The sequence below is a fragment of the Hyperoodon ampullatus genome (genome assembly GCF_949752795.1).
Source record: "Hyperoodon ampullatus genome assembly, chromosome: 17".
Lineage (NCBI taxonomy): Eukaryota > Metazoa > Chordata > Mammalia > Artiodactyla > Ziphiidae > Hyperoodon > Hyperoodon ampullatus.
The window spans coordinates 37,121,156-37,138,064 of NC_136930.1; the positions used below are offsets into that span (position 1 = coordinate 37,121,156).

Sequence of the window (16,909 nt, forward strand, 5' to 3'; positions counted from 1 at the left end):
TAACAATTCCACTTGCTTCCTTTAGGTTAAGACACCATGCTTTCAATACCAGGAAAGGGTCCTAGATAGTCATTCTGATGAAATACAAATTCTGTTCCATAAAGCTTTAATCAAAAAGCCAAGTTTTTTTTACTTTTTTTTCACTTCTACTACAACCTGAAGTTTCACCATTCAATATATAAATTTACTTTTCAACGAGAGTATTATAGTTACTCTTAACAATAATAGGACACTAGGATATTGGTGTTTTACAACTATACATAAAGCATAAATTTTAGCTTTAAAAAGCTACATTCAGCTTGATTCTGGTTTTAAAACGAAGCCACTGTCATACTAAAGCGCTATATATGGCACTACATCTTTTGCAAAGCTATGATTTGGTGGAATGTTGCCCTAAAAAACATCATGGAAAACCATAAATCAGTAAAAATTCTATAAAAGTTTTACCAGATTACCATCTAATCAATAAAAGAGTGTACAGTCACTCTGGTTCCTGAAAATATAATACAATTTAATCAGAGCCTTTCAGTATGTCTGATGCTTTTATTCTTTGGATGGGGAATTGTACTTCTGTTGTTTCATAGATCCCAGTCAGGCATATAAAAATTAGGAAATGATCATTTGGGATTACCACAAAAAGATAACAGAAAAATAAAACTTTCCAGAAAGCTTTTTTGACTTTGTTATTCATGATTCTGTTCTTAACAAAGCACTGCTTCATGAAAATAGCCCTAAGTGATAAATTTACTTAGTTTTTAAGTAAAATATTCAAAACATTTTAAAATCCTAAATAATTTGATATTCTAAAAAAACTGAGGATATCACTGCATTTTTATTTTCTCAGTATTTAATCTTGGTATTTGTAGCTGGGAGAAAAAAAAAACAGTTCTAGTATTGCTCTTGCTGCTTATGATAGCAATTCACTTCTCTTGAGCATCAGTTGCCCTATTTGTAAAGTTAAAATAGTGCCTGATATATAAAGCAATCAGCAAATAATTCTGATATAAAATGTATGCTTTGGCTACTTCAAAAAAATATTCTAAGGACAAAAGGAATATTATACAAAATACTTTTGATGTCAAATTAAATTTTAGACCAGACGTAGGTTGGCAAACTCCTTAAAGGGTTACACAGTAAATATTTTTACAGTTTGTGAGCTGAGAGAGAAAATCAAGGCTATTACATAGGTACTTATGTAACCCTATTTAAAACTGTAAAAACCTCTTTTAGCTTCCTTATAAAAAGACAGGCTATAGGCGTCCATTTCTTATCTCCGAAATAGGTTTATTAGGGTTATTGGAACTAAATGATATAGTTAATTCATGTGTAATTAAAGATCATAAATACACAGTATCACAGCTCAGTAAATATTAGCTTACATTTAATACAAAGATGGAGGTGATAGGGTCACTGCTTAATAGGTGATATATGGACCAAGAGCCAATGCTCTTGACAGTGTTTTCAGTAAGTGGTAAGTGTGTGCTCCTAACACAATGATTCTTACCTATCTCTTGGTTGGGATGAAGTTTACTTTCTAGGCATGATCTATATTTTTCAGAATACCTCGAGTCAAAAATGTTTGGCTTGGGCTTCCCTGGTGGCGCAGTGGTTGAGAGTCCGCCTGCTGATGCAGGGGACACGGGTTCGTGCCCCAGTCCGGGAAGATCCCACATGCCACGGAGCGGCTAGGCCCGTGAGCCATGGCTGCTGGGCCTGCGTGTCCGGAGCCTGTGCTCCGCAACGGGAGAGGCCACGACAGTGAGAGGCCTGCGTACCGCAAAAAAAAAAAAATGTTTGGCTTTAAGATAATTAAAATGCCACTGGGTATTAAACTAGAGAACCAATGTGCCACTATACCTGATACATCTAGGAGAGGAAACAAAACTGGCTATAAGATAATCATTGAAGCTGGGCGATGCGTATATGAGGATTTAGTACACTATTATCTGTTTGAAATTGGTGGTGTGCTGGTAATTGGCTCTCTGGGGTGGAAAATGCCCTGATTTTCTGCATTTACCAATTTCCATGGTGTAAATACTCCTACCATGGCCAATTTAAGTTATTGACATATCACTGAAGGCAGAGTTGGGAACAGATATGCAAAAATGGCTCCCAAGCAGTAGAAGCCAGCTTTCTGTAATAAACTTTTTAAAGTTAAAAAATATATTAAACCAAAGATTATGGAGTAAATTAACTATTCATATCAATCCATTAATTTTACAATCAAAATACAAAGCCTGTGTTTACTACTATTGTGATGGCCTCTTATCTACCACCACCATCCCAGCCTAGATTGAGAAGCAGTTCAATATTAAGTGATACTGCACTTTAAGCTTCATCTTAGCTTTTATTGATATATATTTAAGATGCATTTTTAAGTCTTCCCATATACTCCTCAAATAAATCATCTAAATAATCTCTGAGCAGTTAAAAATATCATTTCTTCCTACTGTCATTTTCCTAGCTGCTTGTAAGCTTACTAGTTTCAAGAGCCATACTGATGTGCTTTTCTGAACCAAATTTACCATTTTATTCATTCCACTAGCAAGAACGACACTCAACATAATTAAAAACACACAGAAACTTCTGTTGGTTTTTATTAGACTTCTTTAAATCACTAAAGATTAATCCAAAATACTTAGAGCACTAACTGGCTAAATACTGACAAAATATTCTACTTCTGCCATACCCTATTATTAAATGACTAAACTACTGATATAAATTCAAACTTTATTCTTATTTGCTCACTGTGGGAAATATCTAAATCACAGAATTAAGGAAAATTAACTTTGTTTTATGTAAACTATAAAAGGCCAACCAAAGTCAAATCATGTTTCATAAGATGAACAGTTTTAAATTAGAAGCCAATACATAATGTTTGTCTCCCAGAGAAACCCTGGATGTTTTAGTTACTTTGTCTTTTATTAACAATGTTTGGGCATACAAATTTTATCTTTTCTTAATGCTATTTTTAAAGCAAAAATGGAGGTAAGAAAATATCCTTTACTCTTGAAAATATTTTTAGCATGGTCTTACTAAAATTAAAAACAGCATTTAACAAAGTTAGCAGGCAAAAGTATTAAGAGCATGAACTGGAGTGTGTAGTCTGTCTGGGTTGAAACTGGCTCCATGATTTACTAGCTATGACTTTAGGCAAGTAACTTAAACTCTCTGAATTTCATTATCTCATTTGTGAAATAGAGCTAAATACTCTTAAGCTTCTTAGGGAATAATTAAGATTGACATTATGCATGTAAAGTACTTATACTGCCTAGCACATAGTAAGTGCCCAGTGTAAGCATTAACATTATGATGGTATAGAAAACCAAATCCAGTATTTGCAAAATGTCTACACTAAATGTCAAATATCAAAGAAGTCAAAATTCAATCTCACAAAAGTTATATTTAGTCATTGAGTCTTTGGATAAAAAGTTTTGAAATTAGGAAATGAGAACCTAATTTTAAAAATACAAGTTATATGAATCATCAGTAAATTCTTCCTAGAAACACAAACTATGTCCATTTATCAGATTCTTCCCAGCATTAGCTTGAAAGTCCCCTTGTACCTATAATTACGTTTTATTTTTTTTGTCTTTAAGTATTTTGAGTAAATCTTATCAGTTTGGTTGATGAGATGTTGGAAGAAACCACAGAACTATACACAGCACTAATACACTATTATTACAGAATGTTTGGTCTCTCCTGTCATAAATATTACCTTATACAGCTGTTGGAAACCTTCACAAAAGAAGCTATAATTCTTTTTTCTCTTTATACAAATACAAGTTAGTTGGTCTATTCAGTTGCAATTTTTTTTATTTTTATAAAATCTTGAAAGTTATGATCATCGAAGTTTTAAGAATTTCCTAAGCTTTTTACATAAGTAAACTTCAAGTTCACAGTCTGTCAATTTTGAACTATTAAGGGGAGGCTTAACACAGTAATATCTCAGACAAGGAAGAGGGCATTAATTCTGCAGGCAGTTAGCAATGAAAATGCTAACCCTGAACAATCAGTCACTGACCATTTCCTTACACAGTTTGAGTAAAAAGATGCAGACTACAGAATAGAAACAAAAGTGAATATAAAACTTATCTTCCCCAAATACAGTTCTACTATACAAGTCTTGACGTTTACCCATGACATCAACAAAAATTAATGCACTCAGGGAATTAGTTCTCTCCCCCACTGGTCAAAAAGAAAAAGCCATATATATTTTTAAGTTAGAAAAAGTGAACGGCAATTTGCAAGCAAAAGAAAACCAGATTCACATTCTACTATTTACATTTGTTCTATTCACAGGTCAAAATTAAAATGTTTCTTTTCATTAGTAAAAAATAAACACAAAAAAATGCATTTTACTGCATCAATACTGTGGGGAGGTAATTCTGAATTTAGAAATGCTCTCTAGAGCAAAATTAACTTAACTTTGCGGGGGCCAACTGGCCTATCATTCAGATCTTTAATAGCAGCCATAGCTTCATTGTAGTTTATCATGGCAACAATGGCTTCCCCTGTAGGTAATCCTTGCTCGTTATACTGTATTGAAACTGAATCAGGTATGATTCTGTAACCATGGAAAAAGTCTAGAATTTCATTAACATTAGCTTTAAATGGAAGATTCATTATCTTAATGGGTGTTACTCTACCTGAATTACAATTTAATTTTGGATCAGGCATAAATCTCCCCTCAGGAAAACTTCCCATATTACGCTTTCCAAAATCAAACTTGCCACCTTCTGGGCGACCAAAATTCACAAAAGGGCGATGACTTCTAAAATCATCAGGGGGGCTCCTAAACTCCTCACCAGGAACTCTAAAACTGTCAGTAAGTCTAGGGTCCTCCTCTGGAGCTTCCCTGAGGTCTTCCTCCGGGAGCCGCCTGAAGTCCTCATCAGAAGGGCTTCTAAAATCGTCCTCCTGGGGACTCCTGAAGTCCTCATCAGGAGGGTGCCTAAAGTCTTCATCTGGAGGGCCCCTGAAATCTTCATCCAGTGGGTGCCTAAAATCTTCCTCTCGGGGGCGCCTGAAATGCTCCTGGGATGGCCGCCTGAAATGTTCCTGAGGCGGCCGTCTGAAATGCTCCTGGGGTGGCCGTCTGAAATGCTCTGGGGGCGGCCGCCGGAAATGCTCCTGAGGTGGCCGCCGGAAGTGCTCCGGGGGCGGCCTCCGGAAATGCTCTGGGGGTGGCCGCCGGAAGTGTTCCGCAGGTGGCCGCCTGAAGTCCTTCTCAGGAGAACGCCGGAAATCCTCCTCAGGAGACCGCCTGAAGTCCTCCTCGTGGGGCCGCCTGAAGTCCTCCTCAGGAGGTCGCCGGAAGTCTTCCTCTGGAAGTCGCCTGAAATCCTCCTCAGGGGGCCGCCTGAAGTCTTCCTCAGGTGGCCGCCTCCATTCCCCCGGGGGAAGCCGTCTGAAGTCCTCCTCAGGAGGCCGTCTCCAATCCTCCTCAGGTGGCCTCCTGAAGTCTCCCTGGGGGGGCCGCCTCCAGTCCTCCTCAGGGGGTCTCCTGAAGTCTTCCTTGGGAGGCCGCCTGAAATCCTCCTCAGGTGGCCGCCTCCAGTCCTCCTCCCGAGAGTGCCTGAAATCCTCCTCCGGAGAGTGTCTGAAGTCCTCTTCCCAAGGGCGCCTGAAGTCCTCCTCAGGAGGCCGCCTGAAGTGTTCCTCCCGAAGGCGCCTGAAGTCTTCAGGGGAGTGCCTGAAATCCTCCGGGGAATGCCTAAAGTCTTCTGGAGGGCGCCTTTCAGGAGGTCGGAAATCCCCCTGGGGATGCTTGAAATTGTCCAGTTGCCTCAAGTCCTCTTGCTGATGCCTAAAGTTTTCAGAAGGGCCAACCGAGTATAATGGTAGATCATTTGAGTCAAATGAATGGGAATGATCATCTCTATCACATGACTGTGAATGGTCATGCATTCTCTCACTGGACATTGAAGAAAAATTTACACCAAACTCCCGCATTTGTACCTCAGATATGAGCCTTAACAATACCTCTGTCCCCAAGAATCTTCGTCGGTTTAAACGTTCAGCTTTCATGGCCTGTTCTTCTGATCTGAATTTCACCAATGCTTCTCCTAGACCAACTCCCTTGTCATCATAAAGCAAGTAAATGTCATCCTCAGCAAGAGAAAAGTCTGCAAAGAACTTCTGCACTTCAACTTTTGTAACATCAAATGGAAAATTTCTTATATATATGCACAGTTTCTGGCCAGAATAGCCTTCTTGAGAGTATTTTTGTGAAACGTGTCCAAGCCTCTCTTTCTCTGTTGACGCTGGTCTTTTCTTTTCATAACATTCAATGAACTTCAGCATCTGTTTTCTAGAAACTGGATCAATATGAACTGGACGATACTGTAAAACAGTCTTATGTAAACCCAGAGCAGTGTTATAGTCTTTCAGAGTCTTGAACATCACAAAGGCATATCTTGTTCTTCTTTCATCCTTATATAAAAACCTAATCTGTTCATTAGTCAGATCAGTATCTCTAAAGAAATTTCTCAAATCTTTTTTGTTAATACTTAGGGACAGATTTTTTAAGTGAACATAAAATCCAAGAGGAGAACGAGAACGTGTTCTTCTGGGAGACTTTGAATGAGATCGTTTCCAAAAATGTCTATCATTAATTCCTCTTGGTGGAGAATGTTCTTCAGTCCTCATAGAAATGTCACCCTCCTTAACTGCATTACCTCCAAACTCAATCCACTGTTGTTCTGAGCCTTGCATTACTTCAATAAATCTTGAACCCATAAAACTTCTATGACATTTAAGACCTCCTGAAGCATCAATACATGAAGCAAATTTTACTATGGCATCACCATTATTCCGGCCATCATGATGCTTTAAGAAAATTACTCCATCCACACACAAACCAGAGAAAAAGACACGTACATCATCTTCGTTTACTAAGTAAGGCAAGCCTCGTAGAAACAAGTAAGGATTCTCTGCCTTCAATGGCCGTGTCTTTCTTGGCCTTAAATCACCTTGTCCTGTACCATTAGTATGAAACCCAGCATCTTGATTAATCGGAGAGCCATATCCAGAATTACTTGCTTCTTCTTTAGTAGCCTCAACAAAATTAGGTAAGCTGCCAACCCCTGGTGCCCCAGATCCTGGTCTCTCTCGTCCCATGCGATCAGTTCTTTTCATTTCTATAGTCTTCTGCATTTCTGCCTTACTACTAAGAAAAAGCTCTACAGATGAATCCTTGATAAACCCTCCTGAACGACTTACGGCACGTCTTGCATCTTCATCTGTTGCAAAAATAATAAAAGCCTCCCCAACTTCCCCTCCAATTATATGCACTCCTCCATCAGGAATAGTCAATCCCGTGAAGAAGTGACGAATATCCACAGGCCCCGCAATAAAAGGAAGCCCCAGTAAACGGATGACTACAGCCATGCTGAGCTCAAACCACAGCAATAATGACCTGCAGACAGAAAGGTACACATAATAGCAAGTCTTATTTTTGAAGTACCTAATCCCAAACTAAGCTTAATAGTTACTTGGTTCCTACCTTCTTCAGCATTTATAAATGAAAATAAGACATGAGTTCACAAAGATATTGACTGTATCTAATTCTTAAGAAAAAAAAAAGGAATAAACTTTCTCCCAACTAAACATACAAATAAATAAACCAGCTACTTTGAAGAAACATTTCCTATCACCTAACCTATACAGTATGAGCATCAAAAACATCACAGCTTCTTTGTAAGTCTGCCAAGTGCTACTTCACAAGACCAAACAATTTTCAGACGTATCTTCTACTGAAACATGGGAGAGAGCTTTGGTGATTAAAGAATTTTACCAACCACAACGAATTTTACATACTTAGAAAAGACATCTATGGTCAGTATATAATTGCTGCTCATGATAATAAACTGCTTACCACTAGTGCATCACTGACCAGACATAAAGTACAGAAGCCATATGTACCTAGATGTACTATTCTACTTTGCATTTTTTTTTTTTTGTCAAGCTTCTGTGAAACGCCTTAAGCTCTGGGTATCTTACCTTTTTTTATTTCTTGGAGACCTGTTAATTCTGTAAAAGCAACTTAACTGTGGAAAGAAAATGAAATATAATTAATCCTTGGACCCTGCAATTGATCTTAAACAACGCCAGATTAGGATATTCACTTCAGAATTACCTATTAAAAGTGAAGCAGTATAAGGAAGCACAACTAAGGGCATTACAAAATGGTTATCTTTGTTCCAAGGGGAAATTAATCATCCTTCAGCAAAAAGAAGGTACAGATTCCAAGTAGACATCGGCAAATTATTTAGAAACAAAAAACCTGAAAATTTAACAATCGGTCCTTGATTGGAAGTGACACGAGGAAAAAGATGATGGACATGTTATATATTTTGATTGGAGTGTTGGTTATATGGTTGTATAAATTTATCAAGGCTAAATGAATTCTATCCTTAAGGTCTGTGCATTTCACTGTATATGAATTTTATATCCACTTAAAAAAAAAAAACTGTTCTACAAGTAAAATGACAATTTAACACCCAAAATTCCCAAAACACCTTCTATTCATTTCCACCTATGAAAAGACCAACATCTAATTCATTATGTCCAACTCTCCAGCAAATCTCCTCCCTTTCAAAACATAAGACCAAATCAAATTAATAAATGATACAATGAAAACGAATGTTTCAAATTCAAAAACCAATTTTTAAAGCAATAAATCCAAGACCAATGGCTACCATTTGGACACAATTTTACGTTCTACATATACACCTCACATTTCTAAACATGCAACCAAATTTCCTGATTCCACTATAATTAAGACAAATAATAAAATATCCCTAAAATCTAAAATCTCAATTACTACTACTCTTATACTCAACTATTGCTACTCCTTATCTTAAACTCCTAAAAAACTATTAAAATTCATCTTAAGCCAGAAAGAAAATATTCAGATAAACACAGAATCTTATTATGCTAATAAGTTTATTCCATTTCAAACAACTATCCTGCATTCTACCGAGGAAACCCAAATGACAATGTAGAAAGGTAAAAATATAGTAAGAATATATTAGTTTGGGGCTTCCCTGGTGGCGCAGTGGTTGAGAGTCCACCTGCCGATACAGGGGACACAGGTTCGTGCCCCGGTCCGGGAGGATCCCACATGCGGTGGAGCGGCTGGGCCTGTGAGCCATGGCCGCTGAGCCTGCACGTCCAGAGCCTGTGCTCCGCAATGGGAGAGGCCACAACAGTGAGAGGCCCACGTACCGGAAAAAAAAAAAAAGAATATATTAGTTTGGAATGTTTGGGGATATCAGTATTAACAACTGAAAAATCTCAATTTAATATTCCTTAAGGAAATTACATCTAATACTTTCAGAGGTACCCAAACAAAGTAGTCTAAACCAAGTAAGTTTTTAAGACCTGCTAAATTAATGATTATAAGTTTATGTTTTTAGTGTGCAAATAAAGGTTTTAATTCAGTACTTACACCTAAGTACCACTCATCCACAAAAGTGGTGTCTGAAAACATGTTCTTTGAGGTCTGCAAGGCTTATTTTCCTTTGAAAAATGTCCAAAGATTACTTTTTAAACTACAAGCTAAACTAACAAGGATAGCAAGAAATTAACTGGCACATTTTACACATCTGAATTATCAATGCCAAACTGATATTAAAAATATTAATTAGTTTTACTATAAAATATTTGCATGGTATATGGGGGGAGGGGCAGAGGACATATGGGAAATCTTTGTACCTTCCACTAAATATTACTGTGAAACTAAAAAACCGTTCTAAAAAATAGTCTATTAGAAAATATCTGCACTGTCTCCCCAACCCCACCCCCACCCCCCCCCGCCAAAAAACGTGTATAAGCTTAGTTTCTTCAACAAACCAACATCCACACCAACATTTTAACAAAAACTACAAATGGCTTCTGAAATAGTTGTCCACATTACTGTTCCAAGACTCCTTCCTATGCAAAATGACTTAGCTCCTTTTTTGCTTTTAAAATATTTTAGAAAGCAGTGTAATAAACATCATTTTGTCCCTCCTGAACTTTTTTAAAAATTCAAAAGGGAACAGAAATATATCTACAGAAAAAGCTGAGAACATTTCACGGAATAATTAATGCCAAATACAAAAAAAATGTCTTATAGGGGCTTCCCTAGTGGCGCAGTGGTTGACAGCCCGCCTGCCGATGCAGGGGACGCGGGTTCGTGCCCTGGTCCAGGAAGATCCCACATGCCGCGGAGCGGCTGGGCCCGTGAGCCATGGCCGCTGAGCCTGCGCGCCCGGAGCCTGTGCTTCGCAACGGGAGAGGCCACAACAGTGAGAGGCCCGCGTACCGCAAAAAAAAAAAAAAAAAAAAAAAAAAAAGTCTTATAATTTATCCTCCCTAATTTGTAAACAATATTCTAAGTAGTTCCACAAGTACAAATTCGTGAATTGCAATTCAAGTAGAATATATAAAATGTTTCTTCTAATTTGCCACAAATGTAACTGTTGCTTAACTTTTCTGCCCTTGAGATAGAAAGGTAATGTACCATTTATCCCTCTAAAAAACACACCTAGGAGACCACCTATAAGAAACCAGCTCTGAAAATGAGCATCTTTCCTGTGGTTCCCATGTTATTTCCTTAAGCAAATTCCCCAGAAATTCTATTCTTAGAATATTACACAAAAAAAGGAAAACACAGAAATACCCTAAAATACTCTACACTTAAAATTTTTCTACTTACGAATGCAACAAAAGTATTTTTGTGGCTGTGTTGGTTTGAAGACAGTGATCTGTTACAACTTCTAACCTATGAAAAGAAGGAAGTGGGTCCTTAAGAGCTCATTTAAGGGCAAGTCGCTGAAATTAACAAGCTCATTTTAAATAATTTTGCTAATTTTATCCAACGATTCATCCCACTTAATCATCATTATCACAAAAAAAACCCACGAAATGTGCATTCTTCTCATCAAGACTGAAAGGGAAAAGGGAGGAAGGCTAAATTTAAATGGTATTATTTCAGATCCATTTATTTTAACTAGAGAATAGCAAGTCATTTTCCAGACATGGTGAGGGAGAGAACACACTGCCACTATTTCTTAAAACCTAAAGTTAGGATGAAGCACATTTGAAGCACAAACGCAAGAGTTTCCCCTGCAGAAAATAATCTAGCCCAGTCCACAATGATTCTTTATGACGATCTGCCTTTTATCCTTTTATAATGTAGATGGTTAAAATAAAAACCTAAAGGCATGACGACATAGAGCCAAGTCCCCAGTAGGAACCGTAAATGAAGATGAATCCACACGGCACAGGAATTCCCATAACATCCTTCATCCTCAAACGGATCATCCGAAGGCATTGCTTCTATAGCCCAAAGCCTTTGTCCATACTCCCAGGGGTCAGAGCTTCCTTCTTTCGCACCAGGCCAAAGTTGCTACGTGGGATCCGATGCTGTAGCCAGACCTTCAGCCAAAAATCAGCCTTCATATTAACCTGGACCGCCCAACCTCCATGCCTTTCCGTTACACCGTCCCAAGGGCAAACATTCCGCCCTAACTCGCCAAAGCGTGAACTGTCCCCAAATCTACCTGAAACACTTTAGCTCCCCTCAAGCCTAATGAGCCAGGCCTTCAGCGCTTTTCTGCCACCGCTGACTACGATGACATAGCAAAGAAAAAAAAATACCTATGCAATCCTTCGAGATCTTCACTCTCAAGCAGACTGGCAAGTGCACACACACCACCACATGGACGGGGGAGTCGGCATTTAGCAAGGAAAGAGGGTGCCCTAACGACAGAAGCTACGCTAGTTCCTGGCGCGGCCCCGCCTTTCCCTGTGCTTCCGTCCCGGCCGCCAACCCCTCCCAGCCCCCGGCGCCCCAGGGGTAACTGCTTCGCACTTGGCAATAAACACACACCGCTGCTGCCGAGTCGGAACCACAAGGCTGGTGGCGGGGGGCACTCCTCGTCGCAGCAGCCTCCCCAAAACAGGCAGACCCCTCAGTGAGCCTAGAAGAAGATGGCGCCCACTCTCCCCTCTGCTCCGGACAAACGGACGTACAGTTTGTCTGCCCATGCGCTCTCCAGGCGTAACCCACCACCCCGGCGCCCCGGCCACGTTTGCGCACGCGCCCAGACGCTCACCTACTTCCCGTCGTCCAGGGAAGGGAGGTGGCTCCCACGAGCGCGCTCGCTCGCCCTGGAGTTGCTGAGCTCCTGCGCATGCTCAGATTCCAACCAAGCCGGGAACCTCAAAAAGGGACAGGAGAGAGCTTCTGAGACAAAGTTCGGGGTTAACCCGTTGCTGCGGTGAGAGGCTTCAGTAAATAACAGCCCAAATACACTGGACAAACGTTCGTGATTCCCAGGAGTTAAGAAAAGAGACGCAAAACCGGAGAAAATTTTGCGATTTCTTCATCTTTTCAGCGCTGCAGTTATGTGTTCTAAGCATCTAACGAAAGCCTCTTTGTAAATACTTTTAAAAGACCAGAAAAATGTTAGTGTTGCTGCCTTAGATGTTCCAGGTACAGTGCCAACATCCAAGGGGCTTAATAAGTGCATACATATTCAACTTTAGAGACATTTATGAAGTCTGTAAATGTCTTTATACTGTTCTTCCTGCCTTTGGGTTTTTTGAAACAGAACACATAAGCCAATTTTGCAAATTGGGAAGCGAAAAGCACAGTTACAGGCACGTTCTGTGGTGCCTGCTTTGTAAGAACTGGTGAACAACCTTGTGTTTTATTATTTGCAAGTAACAAAGCAGCCCACCACGTTTTATAATTACAGGATACATTTATGGGTGGATTCAAGGCTCACTAAGAAACTATTACTTTAAAGCATTGTTACATATGAGAGAAAAAAATGAGTTTTCAATATGTCTCTCCCTGCAAAATACCCATTCTCTTTGAGAAAGAAGAGGTAGTTTAACAAGTGAATAAAAGGTGGTTCTCTGAGTGAGCCACCATTTACTCACTTGGGCAAATTACTTAGCCTCTCTATGCCTCAGTTTCCTCATCTGTAAAATGGGGATAATATTAGTACCTGCCTCTTAAGGTTGCCAGAAATGTTGAATGAGCAAATATATGTAAATATCTGAGACTACATAAGTATTAGTGACTTGTTTCAAATGTCAAGGTGATCCCATAGACAAGCAGCAGATGTCACCTCAGGGAGCTAGGCTCAATGACTAGGCAGCATTTACCCTGATTATTTCCAAAACTCCAGGGTTTGGTCCTAGCCTAGCAAGCTCAAGAACCTGAATTTTAAAACTAATATCTATTGAGAGTTTATTATGTGCCAGCCCCGGTGTATTATCTCATTTTATTCTTACAACTACTTTTAGAGGTAGATACTATTATTTTTCCTATTTTACAAATAAGAGAAACTGAGGCATAAAGGATTGCATAGCTTGCCCAAGGTTACAGAGATAGTATTAACCAGAAATTGAACCCTAGTTGTGTGCTTCCAGAGAACACTGCTCTGAATTATACAGGGAGAGTATGCTATCTTCTGAGGCAGACTCCATGTAAACAAGCACACAGAAACAATGCTCCAAAATGTCAATATTGTCAATATTAATTCACAAGAAGAAACACTAGTAAAGTGAAACTGAGATCAACTCAGGCTGACCAGCACTTTATGGCTGTAAACACTCTCTATATGAAGTCAAATGATGAGAGGGTTGTTTGCTAAGCATGAAAATAGAGCATGAGTTATCTAATGTCAAAAACTGTTTTTCAGTTAAGAGTACCTAAGAAGCCCATCTAACCCATCTTAACAAAAATACAGCTGTCATTTAATGAGCACTTACTATAACGCTCATCTGAGCAAGTGTGCTTAGATCAGACTCCTTCCCTTGGAGAGGCTTAGACAGATATTGCCAGCTGCCCTTGTTTTTTGAAGATGACCATCCCCCTTCTAGTGACATAGATTTTCTCCAAACAGAACAATATAGTGAATGGCTGTTTTTTTCTAGTCTGCCTTCTGCCTTTCTCTGATGACTACACCATTACAATCAAAAGAAGAAAATTCCAGTCAAGGTAATTGAGTTTACCTATATGGTATTCTGGCTATTGAACAGTTTCTTGAGCCTTTAGTGTGTCAACACGAAAACATAATCGTTTTAGAAAACAGAAAGAAAGTTTCTGGAACAGCAAAACAGAAGACTATACCCTGAAACATGGTAACCACACCGAGCCATGACCATTCTTTGGCTCTGCCTGGGCAATTAGTCAACTTTACTAGGCATGTTACCACAGCTACAGCACTACTTACCCTCCTGCATGATTTTTGTATCAGACAGTTTTCAGCTGTCCTTCCTAGGTCTTCAACATCCACAAGAACAGCCTTTCATCACTTGGTCTCAGAGTTCCTCCATCTTCTAAACTCCAAGGACCCTCTTGCAAACCCTGACTTCCATTCAATTCAACTGGTATTTATTGAGCATGGACTGTGTGTCCAGAACCTTGCTAAGGCTCCTGAAAGACAAAGCTGAAGAAATCACGGTCCTCTTTCCTCAAGAAGCTCATACTGTAGCAGAAGAGACAAGCCAACATGTGCAGCCAGTCATCCCATACAGGAGGACATGTAGAGCATAGGGATTAGGACCGTGGGCTCTTGGATCAGCCAGATTCAAGTATAAATCCCAGCTCTTCCACTTCATGACTATGGACAAATTCCTTATCCTTAAACTTCTCCATTTGTAGAGGAAGTTAACAGTACCCACCATGCAGGGCCATTATGAGGACTAAATGAAATAATGCTTGTAAAGCATTTAGAACAGTCCCTAACACACAGTAAACTCCATTACAGTTGTCCCTCGGTATCCTCAGGGGACTAGTTCCAGGACCCCTTCAGATACCAAAATACAGGGATACTCAAGTCCCTTATATAAAATGTCATAGTTTTTGCATATAACCTATGCACATGCTTCTGTATACTTTAAATCATCTCTAAATTACTTATAATACCTAGTACAGTATAAATGCTATGTAAATAGTTGCCAGTATGTGGCAAATTAAAGTTTTGCTTTTGGGAAATCTCTGGAATTTTTTCCCAAATATTTTCAAACTGCAGTTGGTTGAATCCACAAATGTGAAACCCACGGATATGAAGGGCCAACTGTATAACTTAGAAATCAAGAAAGTAGGCTCAGAAACCAGAATACCATAGTTCCAAGCCTAATTCTGCCACTTGCTAGCTGTATCATTTTAGTTGAAGTATCATTTTAGTTGAAGAACTTCAGTTTCTTCACCCATCAAATGAAGATGACAATAGTAGAGTTGTGTAGATAAAATCGTCTTTATATATAAACATTAAAGACCCATAGTAAAGCACCAGGAAAAGCATATAACATGAAAATCTTACATGTCTCTCTGGTGGCCTGTATGCTCCTTTCCAGTTTGTCCTCTGCAGTGGTTCTCAGGGGCTCACCTACAAAACCTCCAGGAATCACTGGAGCACTGTATGGATACTACTTATTAAATAAAGGAAGTTGCTCAGTTGTGTGTAACAGAAGTCAGATCCGAAAGACTTAACAGAATCAACAAATGAATGATGTGTGGTCAATTAGAATTGAACAGGACCCCAGCATTCTAACTTGGATAACTTCTTGCCTGATGTAAATGAGAGTCTTGTCTCCATGGTAGAAATATGGAGGAGACTGAGATCCTGAATATTCTATGGATGCTATAGTTAACAAAAAGGAGGCATGCAGGAAGGGTACTGGATAAAATCTCTGGGTTTCAGTGATGAAGCTATGACCCCCAAATCTCACTGTAGAACCTATTTCTAGTGAACAGGCAGGACCACGTGTGAAACAGGATGTCTCCTTCTGCTTAGGCTTCCTTTCCCTGTGTTCCATCCAGTCCCAGGAACATAAAACAAAAGGAAGAAGCAAGAGGAAGACCTAAGAATCTACAGAGAAATTCTGAAGAGAGAACAAAAGGAGAAAACGAAAAAAAAAAAAAAAAAAAAGAGAGAGAGAGAGAGAGAGAATCCAGAAGACCTTGCATTGGAAAAAGCAGTCTCATGGAGCCCTCACTCAGCTGCATAAGAATGAACCTTGGGTCTGGAACACTTCCTTACCAAGGGTTAAGGAGCCCACACAGACTGTGCTTGGTTTATTACCTTGTGTGGGAATATGTTTCCTTGTTTCAATCTCAATGAGTACTCTTTTGTCTCTGCTTAAAGCATGTGCCTCATATGGTACCTGACCAACCCCACTGTTATGACTGTCCTCTAAGGTGAGGGAACAGGGTTCCTTTCACTGCAGCATTAATGGGTGCAGCGCCTAGGCTAATTACCCTGTATCAGCAGCAGGGAGAGACCCTCTAGCTATGGGGTGCCGATGCCCACTATTGAAGCTGAGCTTGCTGTGCCTCTTCTCTATGTAAGTTAAGTGCTGTCCCATCCAGGGCTTGACTGCATTGTATTTTTTCTTTTTTTTTTGAAACTCCAATCAATATCAAGATGCAATAGGCAGAAGTGTTTGGAGTTTTCCCCAGGATCGATAATTGGTGCATTGTACTCTGCTTGACACCATGCCATGTGGACACCAAAAAATTCTGTCTGAAAGGACTATGGCCAGAGGCCTCGTGGTCTAGGTCTAACCCACATTGGTCCTCTGTTCCCTTCCCAGGGATGAAATGAGGGAAGAGAGCATTGAGCTCCCCGTAGAGTTCGGAAGATGACAATAAACTGGAGAATGAGGGAATGAAGCAAGTTTTGATCTTTTCCATTTCAACAAATGTGTATTAAATGTTTATAATGTATTACACACAACTCCAGGAGACAATGGTGAACAAAAATGGACATGGTATTTACTCTCGTGAAGACTATAGTTCAGGGGAAGAGAGAAAACTAGTGAAAGAATTATTCAACTAAATGTAAATTTACGACAGGGCTAAGAGCTGTAAAAGGGAAATACATGTTCCTCTGACAGT

General features: G+C 39.5%; 1 protein-coding gene across 2 annotated transcripts; it reads right to left on the reverse strand.

Annotated features, from left to right (window-relative positions):
- Nucleotides 1-4,407: 4,407 nt before the first annotated feature.
- Nucleotides 4,408-12,039, reverse strand: RBM12B (RNA binding motif protein 12B; the record flags this gene model as incomplete). Of its 2 annotated transcripts, none has more annotated exons than XM_079722757.1 (2): nucleotides 4,408-7,420; nucleotides 11,882-12,039. In XM_079722757.1, 2 exons carry the CDS (start codon nucleotides 12,037-12,039, stop codon nucleotides 4,408-4,410), a joined length of 3,171 nt encoding a protein of 1,056 aa, XP_079578883.1. The 2 variants fall into 2 exon arrangements, with proteins under 2 accessions (XP_079578883.1, XP_079578884.1); XM_079722758.1 differs by lacking the exon at nucleotides 11,882-12,039 and having other exon boundaries at nucleotides 4,408-5,098; nucleotides 5,531-7,392.
- Nucleotides 12,040-16,909: the final 4,870 nt, after the last annotated feature.